This window comes from Chrysochloris asiatica, unplaced genomic scaffold (genome assembly GCF_000296735.1).
Source record: "Chrysochloris asiatica unplaced genomic scaffold, ChrAsi1.0 scaffold00123, whole genome shotgun sequence".
NCBI classification, from domain to species: Eukaryota; Metazoa; Chordata; class Mammalia; order Afrosoricida; family Chrysochloridae; genus Chrysochloris; species Chrysochloris asiatica.
Genome location: NW_006408641.1, coordinates 9,328,853 through 9,342,712, shown reverse-complemented (window position 1 = coordinate 9,342,712; position 13,860 = coordinate 9,328,853). Strand labels below are relative to the sequence as shown.

General features: G+C 47.0%; 1 protein-coding gene across 1 annotated transcript in view; it reads right to left on the bottom strand.

Annotated features, from left to right (window-relative positions):
- The window catches only part of LOC102817793 (zinc finger protein GLI2-like), a 220,784-nt gene that overhangs the window by 30,613 nt on the left and 176,311 nt on the right, over window positions 1-13,860 (bottom strand). The window contains 2 exon segments of the mRNA XM_006868735.1: window positions 6,269-6,454; window positions 7,999-8,201. Of these exon segments, the coding sequence (XP_006868797.1) occupies window positions 6,269-6,454; window positions 7,999-8,201 (389 nt within the window).

Sequence of the window (13,860 nt, the reverse complement as noted above, 5' to 3'; positions counted from 1 at the left end):
GGCTGGAAGATGTGGCAATCTACTTATAAAGATCACAGTCGTTGACAACCCAGCTCTTCTCTGACCTGACACACACATGTGGGGTCACCACACATCACAATCAAAGGGAGGAACTCATCTGGTAGTGCCTTCTCTGCTTTTATGATCCAGATCAGATTCTTTGAGGCTCAATGGGGCCGGGATGCCTCCACTATCAGGGTTTCCAGTTGAGGGAAAAGGGAAAACACCACTGATAGTAATGTATTTAATTCTGAAAGGAGAGTCTACTGGACATATAAAAGTGTAAGTGTAGCAGATGGCATTCAGTGACGGTGAGTAGCTTTGGAGTCCAACACTCCTCTGTCAGTTTGTCATACTGTGGTGACTTGTGTGTTGCTGTGATTCTGGAAGCTATGCCACGGCTATGGTACATACTACCAGGGTCACCCACTGTGGATAGGTTTTAGCTGAGCTTCCAGATGAAGACAGACTAGGAAGAAGGAGAGACAGACTACTTCTGAATATGTATCTACTAAAAACCTTATAAATATCAGTGAAACATTGTCAGTACCAGAATACTGAATATTGAAACATGATAAAGAACACCAGAATATGATCAGATATAGTGCAGGAAGATGAGCCCCTAAGGTTGGAAAGCAATTGGGGAAGAGCTGCCTCCTCAAACTAGAGCTGATGATGCAAATGGAGAAAAGCTGCTGGGACCTTCATTTGCTGATGGGGCACAACTCAAAATGAAGAGAAACAGCTGTAAATATCCATTAATAATTGGAACACGTAATGCATGAAGTATGAATCTAGGAAAATTGGAAACTGTCAAAAATGAAATGGAATGCAGAAACATTGATATCTTAGGCATTAGTGAGCTGAAATGAAATGGTATCTGACAATCACATGGTTTACTATGCCGGGAATGACAAAGAGCAATGGTGTCACATTCATCATCAAAAAGAACATATCAAAATCTGTCTTGAAGTACAACACTGTTTGTGATAGGATAATATCCATATGCTGACAGGAAAGACCAGTTAATATCAATTATTATTCAAATTTATGCACCAATTACTAAAACTACTGATGATGAAACTGAAGAGTTCTATCAACTTCTTCAGTCTGAAATTGATCAAACATGTAATCAAAATGTATTGATAATTTCTGGTGATTGGAATGCAAAGGTTCAAAGGTTCATATTTTGGCTCTTTAGTAAGTAGTAATAAAGAGGAAGAATCAGTGTTGGAAAATATGGCCTTGGAGGTAAAAATGATGCTGGAGATTTCATGACAGAATATTGCAAGACTATTTTTAAACAACATACAAGACAAGTATACACATGGAATATACCAGATGGAATGCACAGAAATCGAATCGACTACATCTGTGTGAAGAGACCAGTGGAAAAGCTCCACATCATCAGCCAAAACAAGGTCAGGGGCAGAACATCAATTGTTCATAAGCAAGTTCAGGCTGAAGCTGAAGAAATGTAAAACAAGTCCAAGAGAGCCAAAATATGACCTTGAACATAGCCCACCTGAATTTAGAGATCATCTCACTAACAGATTTGATGCATTAGACACTAAAGACCGAACACCAGAAGAGCTGTAGGATATCATCAAGAACACCATACAGAAAGTAAATGAAAGGTCATTAAGAAGACAAGAATGAAAGAAAAGACCAAAATGTATATCAGAAGAGACTCTGAAACATGCTCTCCAGCATAGAAATGCTAAAGCAAATGGAAGAAATGAGGAGGTAAAAGAGCTGAATAGAAGAATTTCAAAAGGCAGCTTGAAAAACCAAAGTCAAACATTATAATGAAATGTGCAAAGACCTGGAGTTAGAAAACCAAAAGGGAAGAACACACTCAACATTCCTTAAGCTGAGGGAACTGAATAAAAAATTCAAGCCTTGACTTGCAATATTGAAGGATTTTATGGGCAAAATATGGAATGATACAGAAAGCATCAAAAAGAAATAGTCAATGTTCAATCATGATCAAGAGCCAATAACACTGAAGGAAGAAGTCCAAGGTGCACTGAAGGCATTGGCAAAGAACAAGGCACCAGGAATTGATGGAATACAAATTGAAATCTTCTAAGAAAATGATGTGGCACTGGTGGTACACACTCATCTATGCCAAGAAATTTGGAAGAAAACTAAACCACCTGGCAAGCTGGAAGAGATACATATATATGCCCATTCCAAAGAGAGGTGACCCAATGGAATGTGGAAGTCATCAGACAACATTATTAATATCACATGCAATTAAAATTTTGCTACAGATATTACAAACACAGCTTTAACCATACATTGACAGAGAACTTCCAGAGGTTCAAGCTGGATTCAGAATAAGATGTGGAATGATGAGGGATATCATTGCTGACATCAGATAGATGTTGACTGAAAGCAGAGAATACCAGAAAGATGTTTACCTGTGCTTTACTGACTACACATAGGTTTTTGCTTGTGTGGATCATGATAACCTATGGATAATATTGTGAAGGATGAGTTTTCAGGAACACTTACTTGTGCTCATGAGAAACCTGGACATAGACCAAGAGGCAGTTGTTTAAACAGAACAAGGGAACATGGAATGGTTTAAAATTAGTAAAGGTGCCAGGATTGTATTCTTTCACCATACTTATTCAATCTGTATGCTAAGTAAATAATTCCAGAAGCTGGATTATATGAAGGACAATGTGGCATCAGGATTAGAGGAAGACTCATTACAACTTTTGATATGCAGATGATACAACCTTGGTTGCTGGAAGATCAAAGGCCATAGCCTTTGGTATAAGTTGCACCACAATGTAATGAAAACAATAATCCTCACTACTGGACCAAGAAACAACATTCTTATCAACAGAGAAAAGATTAAAGTTGCCAAAGATTTCATTTTTGCTGGGATCAACTGTCAACACTCATAGAAGTAGCAGTGAAAAAATAAAACAATGTCTTGCATTAGGCAAATCTGGGAGCTCTGGTAGCGTAGTGGTTATGAATCGGGCTGTGAACCGCAAGGTCAGCAGTTCATAACTACCAGCTGCTCCACGGGAGAAAGATGAGGCTTTCTGTTCCCGTAAAGATTTACAGCCTTGGAAACCCTGTTCATGGTTGCTATGGGTCGGAACTGACTCGACGGCACTTAACAACAACAAAGCCGTACAAGACCTCTTTAAAATGTTAAGAGCAAAGATGTCAGTTTGAGGACTAAGGTGTGCCTGACCCAAGCCATGGTATTTTCAATGACCTCATATGCATGTGACAGTTGCACAGTGAATAAGGAAGACGGTAGAAGAATGAATACATTTGAGTTATGGTGTTGGAGGTGAATATTAAAAGTACCATGGACTGCCAAAAGAAAAAGCCAATCTGCGTACAGCCAGAATGCTCCCTGGAAGCTAGGATGGCCAGAGTTTGTCTCTCACACTCAGACATATTATCAGGAGGGATCAGTCCCTGAAGCAGGATATCATGTTTGGTAAAATGGAGGGTCAGAGAAAAAGAGGAAGACCCCCAATGAGATGGATTGACGCAGTGGTACCAGCAAGGAGCTCAAACAGCGCAACGATCGTGAGGTTGGTGCAAGATTGTTCTTGTTCACAGGGTCCCTCTAAGTCATTAGGTGATGGCACCTAACAACAACAATGACAAGCTTTGGGGGTGCTGCTCAGTGGGATGTGGACTCAGGTACTTTCCAGATCACCATCTCCCCAGGTCCTCTACCCTGCTCTGTCTGCCTCACTGCTGAAAGGGCCTGTCTCCCCTCCTCAGCTTGACTTTCAAAGGCTCTGGAAAGTCTGACCCTCAGTCTCTGCCCACAATCTGTGGTTGCTGTAATGCACAAGAACACTCAGGGGAAGTACTGAACAGGGAGGCTGGGGTAGGCAGGAGGATCTTCTTGCCATTCAAGGAACTTTTGCTATTCCCAGGGTTGGAGAAGCACAGAGCTTGAGCTTTCTACCCACTGTGCTATTCCCAGGACTTAGAGATGTGCCTGGCACACAACTGATACTAGTAATAGCTACGGTCAAGTTGCCCCAACTCACGGCAACCCCACGTACAACAGAATGAAATGTTGCTTGGTCCCGCACCGTCCTGTCATTTGTGGTATGCTGGGGGACCCTCTTGCTGTCCCTGTGCATTGTGAGCGCCTTCCAAACCTGCGGGGCTCATCTTTTAGCCACGTACCAGACAGTAGTCTCTTGCGAGTCAGAGACTTTTCATTGTCTACTTTTCAAAAGTAGATCTTCAGGCATTTCTTGCAAGTCTGTCTTAGTCTGGAAGCTCTCCTAAAACCTGTCCACCATGGTGATGCTGCTGGTATTCAAAATACAAGTGGTATAGCTACCAGCATCCCAGCAACACACAATCCTCATGGTACCACAAACTGACAGGCAGTGGTGCTCAGTAAACAGTCACCACATGACTGTGTGTATGTGGGGGGAGGAGGGGGTGGGAGAGAGAGAGATGTGGTCCCTCTAATGACCAGGCAGTTCCCCTCCCCAACACCTTCACTGAGCTCAGTTGCACTGGCAGGATCTTCTGCCAGGGTGGTCTCTGTCCCCGGAGTTGGCCACTGCCCCAGGACACCCTGCACAGTGCTGTCTTTTGAGTGCTGACCCAGAGAAAAGTATTGGGAAGGCCCACAGCAGCCTTCCCTGTGTGGACAAAACCTCCCTGCTAGGACTCTTGGCAGATCTGTGCTGCTGGCCCTCCAAAATTCAGAGCCACGGCTGGGCTCAGCGGAGCAAGGACCTGGGCCATGAGCATCAGCACTCTGTTCATTCTAACTGCATCCCAGGCCAAGAGTATCTTCAAGACACATGGAAGAAACACAGCCACACAGGCATCCAAGCTGAGTGGGAAAATGCAAAACTGTAAACATTTTTTTCATTGTGGTGAAATATAGTAAACAAAACCTTTACCATTCTAATCATTTATAATTGTACAATTCTGCACCATTAATCACATCCACCAATATAATTTATAAATATTTTTTTAAAAAGCTGAAACAAAGGTTCTTGCTCTAGGTTAAAGTGGTTTGAAGTAAGTTACTGCTGGGCCATTCTGATGCCCTTGGATTGCAATGGGTTGAGAACAACCCAATCTGCTCCAGGAATCCTTCAGAGTTCGAGAAAATCCACCCCCTTACCCAGGCTTTAGCCTGAGAAAACCGAATCCGGGGATGCATTGTATTCTGAAACCAGCAAATATCCAAAACTGGGAGCAGAAAGAGCACACCCCTTCAACTAGGGCTGAGAGAGCCTCCAATTCCTAGGTATCAGAGACAGGCCCAGGCCCAGGCCCCACCCCCAAAACAAAAACAGTAGTTTGAGGACTAAGTGTCTCCTGAACCAAGCCATGTATTTTCAATAGCCTCATATGCATGTGAAAGTTGGACAATGAATAAAGAAGCCTGCAAAAGAATCAATGCATTTGAATTATGGTGTTGATGAAGAATATTGAAAGTACCATGGTCTTCCAAAAGAACAAACAAATCTGTCTTAGAAGAGGTACAGCCAGGATGTTCCTTATAAGCCAGGATGGTGAGACTTGCTCTCATTCTTTGGACATTTTGTCAGGAGGGACCAGTCCAAGAAGAACATCATTCTTGATAGAGTCAAGGTCAATGAAAAAGAGGAAGACTCTGGAGGAGATGGATTGAATGGTCTCAAACATAACAGCAATTTTGAGGATGGCACAGAACAGTGTTTTGTTCTGTTGCTATGCGCCAGAACTGATTCAACGGCACCTAACATCAAAGAACAGTGGAGCATGTTTCTAATATGTACAGCATACAAATTCACCTGAGTCTCAAGCCTCACCCTGTCATGAGCCCTGCCTGGTCCCAGGTACACATCTTATTGGGTTGTTGAAAGAATAAGAGATGAAGAGAGAATGTGTGAGTGTGCGGGCATGCATATGTTCATACAGAGGCATTATAATCAGCTAATAGGTATTATTTAATGCTGACATCGTGTGCCTAACCCTGGGCTAAACACCACCCTGGGGACGACACACAAGGGATGAATCCACAAATGGCTGATATGACAAAGACTGTGTCTTCTCCAACAAAAGTTTTGTCTGGGGAACCAGAACCAACACGAAATGTGAGGTGAGGAGGGCAGAGAGAGTGGGGTACAGTCAGGCCTCCCCATACCTCTGAGAACTCCAAGGGCCCTCCCCAGCTCCACTGCACAACTTCTATCCCGCCCCCTGCCTCTTCCCCAGGGGAGCTCCACTCAGGCGCATCTCCCAGCCCAGTACTCACCATCCACTGGAGTGAGGTAGTCATGAAGATGAGGTGCACCTGTAGCTCCCCCGCTCTGCATTAGCAGGTCCCCATAGGGTGCGGGGTGGCCCGCCATGAGAGCCATCTGGTGGTAATAGTCAGAGGGGTTGGTGCCCGGAGGGGGCAGGCCAAACAGTGCCCTTTCCTTAATGTGCTCGTGTGTCACTGTGGGTGAGAGGGAGAGAGGAAGAGGTCAGAATCTGCGGTGGCTACATCTTTACCATCCAAGAAAAGCGCAACATACACCTAGCTCAGGGTCTCTCCCAGCATCCTCTTGCTCATCCTTCCAGGGTCCATACTGCCCCATCTTGACATTTCACAGCACTGGGCCCTTCTTGGCTAGCAGGGGCAGGTGGGGGACGTTTCTGCTGATGAGGGAGACCAGAGCCAGGCCTCCAATTCCTCCATTTACTCAAATCCATAAATAATCACCCCTCTGCCGCCTTGGGCCCTACATTATTAGCCCAGTGTCAAGATGGACAGTGTCTTTCTTCAAAGGAGAGAGGAGGTGCCCGGCAGCCAGGCTGTTGCTCTAGGTTAGGCTCATATCTGAACATTCATGAGGATACACAGCCAAGCGCACAGGCCTGCCTGGGTACAGCCCTAACCTTCCAAAGACTCAGGCAGCCAGCTGGCTAGACAGCTGCAGAGCCTACGGGCTGACTTGTCTTGACCCTGCCCAGGGCTTAGGAGAAGAGGCAAAGGTCATGAGGGGCCTGCCCTCAGGCAGCATGGCACTGGGGAAGCAACTGAAGTTGAAAACCAAATATACCCACGGGAGTCCTGGTTTTTATTAGGTGTACAAACCTGGGAGGGTGCCATCTCAGATATGCAGATTTTAATAAGATCCCCAGATGTATACATAAAAATTGCCTGGGGATCTTGCTAAAATGTACATGCAGTATATCTGGGGTAGAAATGCAATTTTTTAACAGGAGGTAAAACCAGAATAAACTGGGTTGACGCTTTGGTAGGAACCGACAACCAGTCTTTCAAGGGCAGTGTGTCTCTCCTTCTAGTCTGAAATGTTGTTGTTAAGGGCTATCAAGTCATTTCCAACCCATAGCGACCCTGTATAGGGTTTTCAAGGAGCGTTTCATTTCTAAATTGGCCAAACAATTCTTTCTGTTGAGCATTTAAACTGGGAACACAAAGCCACTGGTGATTTTCCTTGAAGCCACGGGGTCTGAGGCTGTAGTTGAGGCCACGTGTCTTGACCTGCAAGGGGAGCAAAAACCAGGAAGCCAGATGGCACCACATGGGCCAAAGAGCCAGGCCTGGTGGCTAATGCCATCTCTCTGAGATGACCAGCTCTGCCTTCTGCTCTGGGAATTCACGCAGGACTCCTAGCGATGCTTCCTCTACTGAACACCAGCTTCTGCGGACCTGGATTTACTGCAACCAAATGACCCAGGACAGGACCTACCTGAATAAATAGGTACCATCTTATCATTATTATGATGCATGCAGAAAAGCACTAAAAGCAGTGGTCCCCAAATCCTCGCAGCTTACACCATTCATATATTACAACACCTGATGTTCAGGGGTGGTGTGTTGGACTAGCCTCCTAGTCACTCTTGAGGGGACAGTCTGAGGAATCAGCAGTGTCAGAGTTAATGGGGCTTGTGATCCTGACAGAGCCCCTGAGCCTCCAGCCCACTTCCCACATGCAGCACCCCAGCTGCCCTCCTAGCCAGGGTCCCACTCACCATCTGCGGGGCTAAGACCCCGGGCTGCAGAGATCATGGAGAGTGTGGGACTGCTGTGCACAGAACGGAGGTAGTGCTCCATGTGGGGGTTCACGTACGGGTGGGGGGCACTGAAGGGGGACTCCCCAGGGCCGGCGGGGTGAGGGGAAAGCCGGATCAAGGAGATGTCAGAGATGACAGGGCTGCCACTCAGGGTAGGAGGCCTGCAGAGACAAAGGGAAGCATCTTGAGAAGGGATACCTACTGGAGGAATCCAAAACCCACATGGACAGCTCTCGACTGTCCTAGATGTTCCAGAACAATCTGTACTTTTAAATTCTGACCCACCAGAACCCTTCGATGAGCTTTCATTTAGAGTCTGGACTCCACCACGTTTGCTGGTGAGGACATAATTGAAGTTCACATGTGGCACTGTGGTCCGCCCTCCCCAAGCCCAAAGAATTCTCTGTGCGTGCAGCAGGCCACACACAAGGCTGCTGTGTGTTGTCACCACTTGTGCCTCCCCCCATGCCACCTAGGGCTGGGAACAGTGAAGGGCTGCTTCTTAGATATGTCTTAAGTGACCAAATGAATGGATTCTATAAACACGTATGAAAACCAGAACTTGCAAATAGGAACACCCGCGTTAAGATACAAAGAGCACATGTTCCTGAGAATGAGAATGAAAAAAAGAGAGAAGTCGGGAGATGCAAATGGAGCTGCTTGTTCGGTTGGGCAGTCACTGGTGTGAAGTGGGCAGCCACAGGGTCAGCTGTGAAGGGAGAGATTAGCATTCAAGACAACATTGAGAGGATAAGATGTAACAAAATTTCTGAAATACCAACCGTTGCAGCCATTCTAGCCTGGAATTCTTTCTGACGCTAGTAGTCCCTTGTTCTCAGACTCCACTGACATTCAGTTGTGCCAGGCTTGGACTGGTGTGGTAGTGACCTGCTCACTTAGGAGGGGCCGGCTCCCCTCAAGACAGCTCAAGGGGCTTTCACACCAGGCCCTCAACTCAGAAAACTCACTCGTTAGAGAAAAATCAGACATTTTGGAGAAGTCACAGTTAAGTCATTAGAAACCATATTAATCTTCAGTTTTTCAAAAAATAGTGTCTCTGTAATTTTACATGTTGTTGTTGTTAAGTGCCGTCGAGTCGGTTCCGACCCATAGCGACCCTGTACAGGGTTTCCGAGGGTGTAAATCTTTACGGGAGTAGAAAGCCTCATCTTTCTCCCGGGGAGTGGCTGATAGTTTCGAACCGCTGACCTTAAGGTTCGCAGCCCGATTCGTAACCACTACGCTATGGCCTTTAGAATCACATGAGTTTAAATGAGAAACCCATTCTTTACCAGCTGAGTCTCACTGAGAAAGTATTGTAACTCTCCAAGCTCCAGTTTCCCTATCTGTAAAATGGGAATGCTAGTAGTTCTTGGTGTGGCGCTGTGGGTTAATGTGTCAGACTGCAAAGTCAATTTAAATCACAAGGTCGGTGGTTCAAGCTCACCAGCTGCTCCTTGGAAACCCTATACAGGGTTGCTATGGGTCGGAACCAACTGAACGGCACTTAACAATAACAGTAGTGCCTAAGGAACCCTGGTAGTATAGTAGTTATGAGACGGGCTGCTAATCTCACGGTCAGCAGTTCAAAACTATCAGTGGTTCTGCAGAAGAAAGAGAAGGCTTTCTGCTTCCGTAAAGGTTTACAATGCCGGAAACCCTATGCAGGGTTGCTCTGAGTCAGAACCGACTCCACGGCACATCACCACCACCATCAGTAGTGTTGACGTCACAAGGTTAACATGATGATGAAAGTCCTTCAAACCATGCTGGAGACCTAGCAGGCTAGTATCAAAGCATTAGTGCCACCCTTGGAGGGCAAACCCCACAACGGTTCAGAAGCTGTCAAATAGCTAATCAGTAACCAAATGTCCTCTCATCTGTGTGGAAGGACACTGTTTGAACCAGTTACATCAGAGAGGGAATGATTTGTTCCAGGCCTAGAGCAAACCCAAGACAATTACTAATTTCACCCATTAGTACATCAGTCAAAACAGAACCTGAACAGGTGACATCCAGATGTCTTAACATCTAGGGTACTCCCAACTCCCCACTTGCACGCAGCATGTTGCTATGATACTTTCTAGGTTTTTGTGGCAGATGTGCTGCCCCGGATGTGGTTGTTCAGTGACGCTGCGGGCCTCTTTCATGCGTTTGTACTTTTGTCTATGCCAGGACTTGGCTTCGGATGCCTTCCTGGATAGATACTTCACCAGGAAGATTTCTTTTTATTCCTTGAGGTCCATTCTCTTCAGAAGCCCCTTCCCCAGACATGAGTACCTGCTTCCTGCTACTCCATCTTCCAGGGTCTGACTGAGCATCCCTGGTAAAGAACTGCATCCTATATGGACACACCACACTTTCTGAATCCATAGGTGGACGCATGTCTCATGTCAGACACTGAACTGGGCATGAGAGAGCCAGTTCAGCCACACGTCAAGACATTCTCATCCACAGGCCACTTTTAGAGGCCAGTGTACCTGTAAGGTAGGACACTGGTGGCTAGTGGTGGACTCTTCACCTTCAGTGGGTGAGACTGGGTACACATCACACAATGCCATGGCCTGTCTCTCAGGGGAGGTCCATGCAGCAATATGATGCCAAACAGGCTCTTCTTTGCAGATGCACAGCAGACCTGGATTCTGGAAACTTTTCCGAGAAAGGCTGGCTCCTCTTCTAACCCTGCCTCTTCTCACTGAGCAGCATGGCCCGGCCAGGATTCAGTCTCTGGTGCCCATTGGGCGCACATGTGCCAGCTCCTCCTCCCCTTCTCTTCTTAGTGACAGGTCAGTTTAGTGTGCAGTGTCTGCTAATGTGGGCACCCAGGACCCTGGATGCCAACAGAGCCCTGGATGCCTTCCAGACACCTCTCAAAAGCCTCTCTAGATATGTCCTCTGCTCAGGGCTGAGATCACAGCTGTGCCCTCACCTGCACTGAGTGCCAGTGGTCACACACATGCACTGCCTTTTACCAACACACACAACAGGCCCTTTATGCCCATTTTACAGAGGAAAACACACTCTGTGAGAGTGGCCCCTAAGATAGCAGGTGGTGGGGTCACAGTGCCATCTCACGTGTGTATGGGCTAGAGTTTGGGCTACTCCATCAGCAAGAAATGTGAGCAAGACTCTGTGGATAGGAGCAGGAAAGCAGAGGGGAGGTGGGGGCAACACCTGAGAACCAGAGGTTAGTGAGGAACCAGATTTCTCCCATGTCCCTTTTTACCCCATCATCATACAATTCAGTCCAGCTTTGGGAAGGAACTGGGCCGCTCCCATATAAGAGGTCCAGGGGATACAAGTATTTCAAAATACCATTTGACAAACTAAACTAAGCCAAAGGAGTGAATCTCAAATGGTGGAATTACAGGCAAAGTTCAGAAGGGTTAGGAAGGAAGGAGGAATGGAAACAGGAAACACAGGGAGGAAGTGGGATATGAGATGCTTATTTCCTTGTGGGACCTGCAGTCAATGAGATGAAACAAAATGTGTAAGAATTGTTGAATGGAAAACTAATCTGCTCTGTAAACCTGCACCCAATTCACAATAAAATGAAAAGGAAAGAAAATTGATGGCCACAGCATCACATGTCCTGTTGCACATGTGCACACTCACAGGCTGAAACAGCAGGCCCAGGAGAGCCAGCCCTTCAGTCCTGCCTCTCCCCTGCAACCCCGCTCTGAGTTCATCGGAGGCTGATGCGGCCACTGGTTTCTTCTTACACCTGCTCACACTTACAGCAAAGCTGCCCCAAGCACTTGCTCAGTGTCCAGGAAACTAAGGGAAGCTCAGAGCCTGGGTGAAAGAGGTTGACTTGCAAACCAGGCCAACATCAGGCAGCTTGGTAAAGGCAGAAGAACAATGCTTAACACAACCGGCAAGTGTGAAGACAGGCTTCTCAGAAGAGCAGACATTTCAAATAGGTGATAAAAGGTGAGGAAGTGCATGCCAAATAAAGCACGCTGTACATGTGCAAAAGACCAGATTACAATGGTGTATGTACATGTTTGCGAAGGTTAAGCCCAGAGAACTTCATCCAAAGAGTGCTTTGAGCCAGGTCTGTATTGGACCACCTTCTCCTGCTCTAGGGGGTGGCCTTGAGTCACATCCTGACCACTGTGCTGCGTTTGGAGAAAGCAGAACCTGCAACAGCAGCTGTGGCTGGCAGTTTTGGAAACGAAGGGCTCTCTGTCTACAAGGTTGCTGAGCTGAGAGGATGCAGTGTGGAGTTTCTGGAGGCCTGGAGAGGAGAGTCCAAGAATAATGATGCCACTGAGGAATCAGAGCTAAGATGGACCACCAGGTTCCCAATTTTAGGTCTCTGACGCAAACAGCTATATCCTTGGCTTTTTTATTTATTTGAATCAATACATTTATTTCTCTCTCTTTTTAAACCATTTTGCACTCTTTTTCTGTCTTTGGTATCTGAAGAGGACTTACTAATTCATATAGCTTCCCACTACCTGGCATCCTGCAAGACGGAGTGTGGCCCCAGTTCATTGGGTTGCCCAGCTTCACGTCTGTGTACTTGGAGAAGTTCCAGAAGTCCTGCTCACAGTCACTGAGACTGGGAGGGCAGCCTGTGTCTGAACATAAGGTACAAGCAGGGGCTCTGAATAAGAGGGACAGCCCGCTGCAGCCTCCTGCCCCCTGTATGAGTGAGTGTGAGCATGGCTGCTGATCATCTATGTGTGTTTGTCACTGGCAGTGCTGGTGGCCTTGGGCAGGAGCCTAGCCGGTAGGTCCCTGTGCTTCCGTAGGGTCTGTTCTGACCTGCTCAGTGCAGGCAGGCTCCTCCTATCTGGAAGACAGGGCCAGAACTTTCCCTTAGCAGTCTTTTCCCCCTTCTATTCCTCTCCCTCCAGTTGGGGTGAGAGGACCTGGGAAAGCCTCTGGAATTGCAGGGTCAGACTCAAAGGTGGTGACTGAGGAGGGTAGAGGGACAGAAGCAAGGGGAGACTGGACAAGGCTGGCTGCCAAGGTGAGGCAGCCTCTGTGCTGAAGACTCACTATGTACAGCGCCCTCTGTAGGCCGGACAGGCCTGTTGCCATTGCTAATGCTCTCGGGAAGCCAGGCTTCTTCGGCCAGCCCCTCCCTCAGGTGGACCCTTGCTGACCCCTGGGGCACAGCCTGGGCTTTTCAGGCAGGCAGGTTGGCCATGTGTTGTATCTCCCCCAGGCCTCAGCTCTCTGCCCACAAGATGGGGCAATAGGACCTGCCAAGAGACACTTTATGGAACAGAAATACCACAAACAAATCTATTCTTTCAGAGTTTGCTGTTAAGTTTGTATATAGTGACCCTGTATAGGGTTCCCAAGGAGGGTTTGAACTGCCAGCCTTGTAGTTAGCAGTTCAGTGCTGATACTACAGTGTCACAGGCTATAGGAGCTTAAATTTGGGGGGCTGGTTCCTTGTCTCCTCAGCTTCTGCTTCCTGGTTCATCGGAGACCTACTTCTATGTGGCTTGCTGCCAGCCTCCCCCACCTCTTCTTGCTTAATCTGTTCATTTTATGCCTTGTAAGAGAAAGCTGGGGATGGGACACACCTACTCCATACCTCCCAACTGCAAATCCCAGGCCCTTTTGCACATAATGACACAGTTTTGGAGGGAGACAAAATGAAAGGCCAAAGCGATCAGAATCCTACATACCACGTGTGATGAAGGACAAATCTGTCCAGGCCTGAGGATGGCTTACACCCCCAAAGCCGAGTTCCGGCCCTGGAGGTTGGAAGGTAAGATTTGAGTGCTGGGCAAGAGAAGGGAAGCTTTCTGACCAGCATCACAGCCTGAGACAAGGGGCAGGGCATGAGCAGACGTG